General features: G+C 34.8%; 2 protein-coding genes across 2 annotated transcripts; both read right to left on the bottom strand.

Moving 5' to 3' along the window:
• Window positions 1–255: 255 nt before the first annotated feature.
• Window positions 256–1,694, bottom strand: LOC107410827 ((S)-8-oxocitronellyl enol synthase CYC2). Its single transcript, XM_016018303.4, has one exon. It carries the CDS (start codon window positions 1,580–1,582, stop codon window positions 395–397), a length of 1,188 nt encoding a protein of 395 aa, XP_015873789.3. The 5' UTR covers window positions 1,583–1,694; the 3' UTR covers window positions 256–394.
• A 2,179-nt stretch (window positions 1,695–3,873) lies between these two features.
• Window positions 3,874–7,733, bottom strand: LOC107410780 (vacuolar cation/proton exchanger 3). Its single transcript, XM_016018249.4, has 11 exons — window positions 7,260–7,733; window positions 6,981–7,048; window positions 6,832–6,860; window positions 6,518–6,714; window positions 6,185–6,397; window positions 5,260–5,373; window positions 5,048–5,164; window positions 4,917–4,970; window positions 4,686–4,802; window positions 4,508–4,598; window positions 3,874–4,418 (listed from the first exon to the last, which is right to left on the bottom strand). The coding sequence occupies exons 1-11, from the start codon at window positions 7,575–7,577 to the stop codon at window positions 4,351–4,353; spliced, it is 1,386 nt and encodes a 461-aa protein (XP_015873735.3). The 5' UTR covers window positions 7,578–7,733; the 3' UTR covers window positions 3,874–4,350.
• Between the last annotated feature and the right edge of the window lie 319 nt (window positions 7,734–8,052).

Raw genomic sequence — 8,052 nt, 5'->3', positions numbered from 1 at the left:
AAAAAATATATATATATATATATATATATAGGTATAAAGATTAAAATAATGCACGGGTGTAAGTGTGGTTAGGAGCACGGGAAACCAAGGCAAAATAAAATTTCTGACTAAACAAACGCCCACCATATTCCACCAAGACAAGATGAGCAAGACGAGGAAGATATTTAGATCCAAGAAGAAGGAATCTGAATTTTGTTTATTTAATCACCCATCCAACTCATCTATATATTCTCGACTAAGCAACAACAACAAAGGGGCAAGTCAACCGCAGAACAAGTAAAGTTCAATTTTCTCAACCCAGTTTGTGGAGCTCCTTATTCACCGTTAATATCAAACTTTTGTTTCTTTTTAACAAAAGTCAACAACGAAAAAAAGAAAAGAAAAGAAAAAACATTTATGGGATTAGTTTTTCATCTCTCATAGATTCTAGCCAATACAAGATTGAATCCAATGTCTTATACCTCACAGTAAAACCAAGCCCATCAGCTTTCTCTCTCGTCCCAAGAATTTTAACAGGGCAACGAAATAGAGCATCTATGAATTTCCAGTTAGCCAGATCTTCCATTTTCGTTGGAACAAGTCCTTCCTTCTCCACAATATCTTCCCAAACTTTTTCCTTATCAGCCATGGATTTGGAGAACCAAAACTCCTCTGAAAACACTACTTCAACACCAAACTTCATTCCAAGAACCGGCCATATCTCTTTCCATGTGAAACTTGTGCCATTAATGGCATTGAAAGCTTGGCCATCAATGGAGTAGGTTTTCTCATTTGTAGCTGCCCAGATATGCTGTTCAGCTACTAGCCTTGAATCAGACCCATCAATGCAAATCTCTTCCCAACATTTTCTTGTCCCACCAAACACAAATGGGAGATTCAAATACTTACAGATTGTTCCATAAACACACAAACTCCCCATGAAATTGTACAAAGTCCTATTCGAACTACCCATTATCAAACCAGGCCTGTGAATCGTCCAAGCAATCTTAGATTTCAGCCTACCCTTGAGAAAATCTTCAAGGACGTAGTAAAAATTGAAACTTTTTTCAACCCTCGGGCTTTCCTCACTATAATAACGAAGTTGCATTACCTCATCATCATCATCAAAAGGGCCTTGCAAAGAAACATAGTGCTTCATCCCTGTCTGAAGAGAAACATGCTTCAGAGACTTGGCTCTGGGAATGATGGAATTCAAGGCGTTGGACATCATTGCTATGTTCTGCTCGCAACACTCTTTGCTATCCAACTGGAATTGGCTTGCCCAAGTGATCCAAAACACATGGGTCACATCCCATAAAAGGGACAGCTTCTTTTCGGCCTCAAAAGCGTTTAGCAGATCGCATTGAATGAAATTGAAATTGGAATGCTTAATGGGCATGATTTCTGGGTTTCTAGCAACCCCATAGACCTTCCATTCTGATTTGGAGATCAGCCTCTTGGCCAGCTCTTTCCCAACGAGCCCAGTAACACCAAAAATTATTGCAACATTTTTATGGAGAGCTTCTGGTGTGTAAGATTCTTTAGCTCCCATTTGCAAAGATTTGGGTTCTGATATTTGCTTCAGTTTGAGCTTTTCAACCATTTCAAAGGGTGGGTTTATATGCTAAGAATTTTGATCTTGCAAACTGCTTTTTGAAATGGTCTAAGTGGGAAAAAAAGAGGGGGGGGGAGAGAGAGAGAGAGAGGAGTAACTGGTTATAATGGAGAGAGAGAGCGAGAGAGAGAGAGAGAGAGAGAGAGAGAGAGAGAGGATTTTCTGGCATCTTTTTTTCAAGCTTGATCTTCAGGGTAATGTATAATTGTAAATTTTTTTTTTTTGTTTGATGTGACTGGTTAGTTTATTGCGGCGTCAAAACCTATGTATAATGTGAAAAATTGGAATTTGGCCAGCAGATTTTGACCTTGGCCGTTCTTATGCCGGAGACTCAGGGACAAATGAGCTTGAATTAATAATAATGGACAAGTTTATTATTAATTAATTAGAATCTGAGTTTACACATTGGTGGTGGAGGAATTTCCAATGTTATTTTTTATATTGGAGAGAATTCCCACATGATATGGTTGATGACGAGGACCAAACTCCTTGATTGAAGCAACTTTTTGTTTTTTTTTTTTTTTTGTCTAATTCTGATTGACACAAATTATATTAGATTAATAAACTACTTGATATAATACTATTTATATTCTTTATCATGCTAAGTAATTTTCTTATTCTATGATTTTTTTTTTAATTTTTATAATTTATTTTTAAAATGAAAATACCTCAAGTTTGTGTTGTTTATATCGTGTTGAAGAGGGATTTTTTTTAGCATCACATGGTATGGTAGTTAGACTCCAAGTTTTATGGAAGAAAATTATATATATTTTTATATATGTGATAATATTGTTGGTATTGTTTGGATTAAAGAAATTGAAGCAAGCAAATTTTAGGTTATTGAGTTGCGTGTAGGTATGCTGATGTTTTCTGACTTGTATGCATGATTTTGTACGTTTACAGATTGTTGTTACTTAGTTTATCAACAAGTTGGAAGAATGAAAAGGACTCAATGCTAAACTTGGCTTTATGGGAAAGGAAATTTCTCATGCACGACCATTCTATAGGTAATGTAGTACAAGTACAACGAGCCACCAATTATCGGATATGTATTATTTATAATTTGTGGGATTATATGTTTTATGTTTACATTATACATGTCTGTTTATTAATGTATTCGGATGGCACGTGTAATTGGTCATTGCACGGTAAACATATAAACTTTGTACCCAATTACTTTTTCAGAAAAATATGGAGTAAAAGTTAGGGAAATGGGTAACTTTTGTTTCTTCTATTTACTTTCCCTAAAGAAAACTAAAAAAAAGGAAATAAACAAATCCTTTTCTTCCACCTCTTTCTTTATGCCTTCTATGTTAAATTTATTTATTCTTTTCTATGCAATTAGTTAAAGAATTATATGCTGAATCTAATCCAAGATATGGCAGTTAAAGTGCAATATGAGCACCCTTGTTTTCCCTATAAAATGGATATCATGCCAATCCAAAACTGGCGAAAATGATTATGTAAACTTGATCGTCTCTTCCAAAAGATTTGCTGCTTTATTTTGTTGTTGCTTTGAGGAAAAGTCCTAATGGTACACATGTAATTTACAAAAATTTCAGGTACCTTTTGCCTGGTGGAAGCAACCTCAAGAAATTTCTTCAACTGAAAGTACAGCTAGAATATATGCATTAAACTAAACCCACTGGTTTCTTATATATACTTTATTATTTTGGAAGTGGGTGCCATTATTATGGTCATGGAACAACTTGAGGAATACTACAGAGTTTTAGTGCTAAACAAGATATGTATCACAGAGAAACCTAATAGATTAATAGAAATTACTAGCGGAGAAAATAATTATTTGGTAAATCTTATAAGTATTTAGATCTTATAAACCATGGAAAAATATACCAGATATTGAATATTTCGGATTTGATTTTTTAAAAACTATCTCTTAATTTATATTGGAAGATATAATAGCGTAACAAATGTTAGAATATTACCACTTGTCCAACTATGATTTTAGCTTTTAAATATTTAATGAGGTGTTACTATAGCACTCACCACATCATGTGTGAGAAAGATAGATGCATTAAGCACTTGGGTATAGGGTATTATTACCTGCCCAAACTGTAGCAAATGAGCCTTGGGGGTAGTAGATTTCAGAGTCCTCGGTTAATCTGAAGCACTAACAATACCACCAAAACTATCAAAAAAGCAATTATTTTTATCATCCAAATCTGATATAATAGTCATCTTTTGCTTGCCAGATATAGAAACCACCAAATTCCCAACTAATAAGGCCTGATATATTTCAGCGCTTTGAGAAAGAAAAGAGAAGTTGAATGATCCAGAGTTGTTTATAAGTGATTATTATTACACCAGAAGATACAAATGGCATTTCCTCTGCTTCAGCAGCATATTAGCTCTAATGAAAATACATGCAAAAGGGAAAAGGTTACTGGGGAAAAAAAAATTGAAAATAAACATGCCATTTTACCACCACTTGGAACTAACATTTAGGAACGGAACTTTAATAATTTATTAGGAAACACACAGGAAAAGGAGAAGTATGTACAAAGCATACTTGCTTCTCCCAAGTTGAGATACCCATTTTTTCTTGGATAATACCCCCTTTTCAATGTTATGGCTCTGGCACTCTCTTTAAGCCCTCTAATAGCCGCTTTTAAAAACCAAAATGGAAATGAAAAGCTTTTTCAGTGGTTTAACAAATGGATGAATAGAAATGACAAGTAAAACTCCAGTTCACCACCATTCTTGGTTTGGGATATGAATCCCAAATTTCAAATCATTCAAGCAGACAAGAAACCGGTGGAATGTGGTTGAAATTCTACATCCAACTTGACAAATCCTGTTTGGTCTGCAAGAAAGTTCAAGGACATCTACGTGTTAATTAGCAGAATAATATTTCTTCTTCAGTACCCTGGAATTTTTCGGGGACGGACTTACTTAGTGGAGTTTTTTGAACAAAATAGCATGCAGCAATGATAACATAGCAGAGGCAAAGAACTACTCCTTTCAAGTAATGTGAAGTTCCATCCTGTAAATGTGCAGAAGAAGCATATTAATGACTAATCAATAGGGCCAATATACGTGCAATATGTACCGTAACAATACTGTAAAGAACCTGCAATGTGAAAGCTGTGATGATTATGGTGAAAGCAAGAGAAGAAGTTTCAAGAAGACTGAAATCAAGGTCCATATTGATTTGCATTATCCAGGCAACAACCACACTTAAAGGAACCTGAAATTCGTAGGTAGTTTATTAGTATTGTATGAAAGATAGACTCCATGAAGAAAATCTTCCTTTTTTTTTTTTCTTTTTTTCTTATATTGTTTTGGAATACTTGAATCTTACCACAAACATTGAAATTTGAGTTGCTGATCCCAAAGCAACTCCCAAAGATATATCCTGCATAAAATCCGGAATTTGACAATCAAGATCAAAGTAATTTTGCATGGAAATGACATTTTATTTTTGTTACATACCAACTTGTTCTTGAGAGCAAATATGATTGATCCAGCATGTTCTGCTGCATTTCCCACAATTGGAAGCAAAATGATGCTGATAAAGCTGACAGAAATCCCCCATGAATTTGATGCAGCCTAATTGAGGAAGAATGTGTACAATCTTTAAATATCATCGAAAAATCTTCAAAACCAATGTCTATTTTACAAAATTATATGGTTTCTTCACATACCTCAATTGTGCCCACAACATACTCAGAGAGCAAAGCTATGATGATTGTCATACCAACCAGCCAACTAAACGCACTCCAAAACCCTATTAACGCCTTTTCCTCCTCTTCATCTTCCTGTTCATTGCATGAAACAAGTTAGTATATACTCTTCTCTGGCCAAACAATATACATTACTGTTCTGATTTTTCTTGCACAATGTCCTAAAAGAAAGGCCTTGAAAATGATTATCATTGCAGTCTCATTAATTGCATAGCTTCATTCTATGATGTTAAACACAAAAAGGCTGCTTAAAATTTTGATAACTACTACTGTAATTGACACAGCCTTTTTTTTTTTTTTTTTTTCCTTCCTTCAAAAATAAAAAAATAAAAAATACTAAGCCTTTAAAAAGGTCAAAGATACATAAACAATATGGCATAACTTTTGTATACCAAAAACAACGAGTGGCTAGGAAGCCTGGCCAACGTGCCAAGCACGGTGTTCCTTAATCAAGGTCTCGGTTCGAGCCTTGTGGATGGAATTCAGCCGTTGGAAGACTTTTGCTACCCGTTTGGGGTCCGACCTGGGTGGAATCCGGAGTAGTCGGGGCCCAATGTGGTCCCCCAAAAAAACAACAGTTGAAGGATACCCTTTTAAGTATACAAAAAGGGAAAAAAACGAGGTCATTTTACTTTGAGGGCCAAAAGGAAATTTCCCTTTTCCCTGTTTTCTCTATTTCCCATTTTGGCTAGTTTCCATTAGGTGATAAAAGATAATCAACAGTGAGCATAACTTGCTTGCACTCAAAGCGTGTATGCGAGCATAACTTGCTTGCACTCAAAGCGTGTATGCAATCAATACATATTCAGTAAATAGACAAATTTTGTTTATTAGTCTTATAAGAATAATTATCAATTAAATAGTGTAAGCATTAAATATTAATCACCTCTTGAGAATCAAACAACTGCCTGTGTGTTTTTAACTGGAAGAAGATATAAGCTACATATGCAACAAGCATAAAAATGCTACTTGCTCTTGACAATTGAAGTGTATTAGTGGCAACAGAAACACCAGGCCCTGCTGCATATTTGAACATCAATGGAAGCAAGTGGCATAGCAACCCCAGCAACAGCAAGAGTGAGTTCACATCTGCTTGTTTCTGTCACAAATATTTCACATTTTAATTAATGGGTTCATACTTTAATTACATGAAATGTAGTTTTTTTTTTTTTTTTTTTTTGGGGTATGTGGGACTTTAATGGGTTATAAAAAGTCTTACTCTATCATATCTTTGTTCCTTTTTGAGGTTGGCCAAACCCCCGCAGAGAAGAGAGGTCCCAAGAACAAGAAGGAGGTTTGAAAGAATGGAGCCCAAGAGGGAGTACTTTACAACTTCTATTTTCTTTTGGTGGAGGGCAAATAATGCTATGATTAGCTCTGTTGCATTCCCACATGTTGCATTTAGCAGTCCTCCAACTGTAATATAAATATTGTTTGACTTATTATTATTCATCAAATTTATTGGTTTGTTAATCATATATATATGGTCTTAAAATTAATATTAATGGATGGAATATGATCAGGCACTTTTACCTGTTGGCCCAGTGAAGTAAGCAATTTGTCTGAGATTTTGATAGGAAATAACAAACGGTTAATAAACTTTTACATATACAATATATAAACTTATATTTTATATTATTCTATTAACCATGGAAAATAAACAAGGTGACAAATATGCTTACTCAGTCAGGAAGCTGACACGTTCAGCTAGTGGGGTGAGTCCAAGTAAACTCAATGCAAATATCCAAGGCTACATGGCAATAGCAATTTCACGGAGAAGATCAGCATCAAAGTTGTTAAAAACATGCAGCAAGAAAAATAAACAAACAAGAAAATTGCTTCTCCTAAAATGATCACAGAAGCCGATCAAGTTTTTTCAACAATAATTATTGTTTAATTATGAAAATCTACATGTTAATTTGATCCGAATATTATATATAAATACATATAAGATGACTTACTCTTCCAAAGTGATAAAAATTGGCAACAACAGCAAGCGGAATAGCAGGGAAAAGAAGAGCAAGTTTGGTGCCAAGAATGACCTCCTGCAAATTGGTGAGGAAGTCGCTGAGAATTTGGAAGCGAACCTTAGAAACCAGAATTGGATCAGACTTCTTTCTGAGTAAAGACGAAGACATGGTTAGGGGTGTCCTTGCAGTTGCACTACTAGTGTTCCACATATTGATCTCCTTATTTCCACCACCTGTACCCTTTTGGAAATCGCTCGTTATTCCATTTTCAATGTTGTTGTTCATAACCTCCTCATGATCAGATTCCATTCTTCGTTTTTATGTACCAATAAATTACACCTATATATATATATATATATATATATCTGAGACTATGACTCGGTCGGAATATAATACTGATGAAGAAGAGAGAGATGTATGATAGCACCGATGAACCGAGAGTAGTCTCTCTTTCTGTAATATATTTATACTAAGAGCTATAAATATATAATACATGCCAACTGAAACAATATATTTATGTAGCCTTTAATGTTTTTCTGCATTAAAGGCAGCTTCCTCGAATTTTCCTCAATTTGTTTCCTTTCTTGCATGAGACTCCACGTCGAGCTAAGTGACTTCGTAACCTTTGCGTAGCGTACCCCTGGACTAGTAAGAGTGTGAAAGTTGGCAAACAAATTCTTTATCGGTTACATTTATCATCTCTATATCCATATATATCCGTTTTATAGCCTTTGAAAATGAAATTGATGAAATTAGTGGCTTTTTTTTTTTTTTTTTGCTAGTT

The sequence above is a fragment of the Ziziphus jujuba genome, chromosome 10, assembly GCF_031755915.1.
Source record: "Ziziphus jujuba cultivar Dongzao chromosome 10, ASM3175591v1".
NCBI classification, from domain to species: Eukaryota; Viridiplantae; Streptophyta; class Magnoliopsida; order Rosales; family Rhamnaceae; genus Ziziphus; species Ziziphus jujuba.
This window is presented reverse-complemented; position numbering and strand designations above follow the sequence as displayed.

Coding starts and splice junctions, on each gene's coding strand:
- LOC107410780 (XM_016018249.4), bottom strand. CDS start 7,577: ATGGAATCTGATCATGAGGAGGTTATGAACAACAACATTGAAAATGGA. Junction 6,398..6,517: donor AGGAACAAAGATATGATAGA/GTAAGACTTTTT, acceptor TATTTGTGACAG/AAACAAGCAGATGTGAACTC. Junction 5,374..6,184: donor AGTTGTTTGATTCTCAAGAG/GTGATTAATATT, acceptor TGCAATGAACAG/GAAGATGAAGAGGAGGAAAA.
- LOC107410827 (XM_016018303.4), bottom strand. CDS start 1,582: ATGGTTGAAAAGCTCAAACTGAAGCAAATATCAGAACCCAAATCTTTG.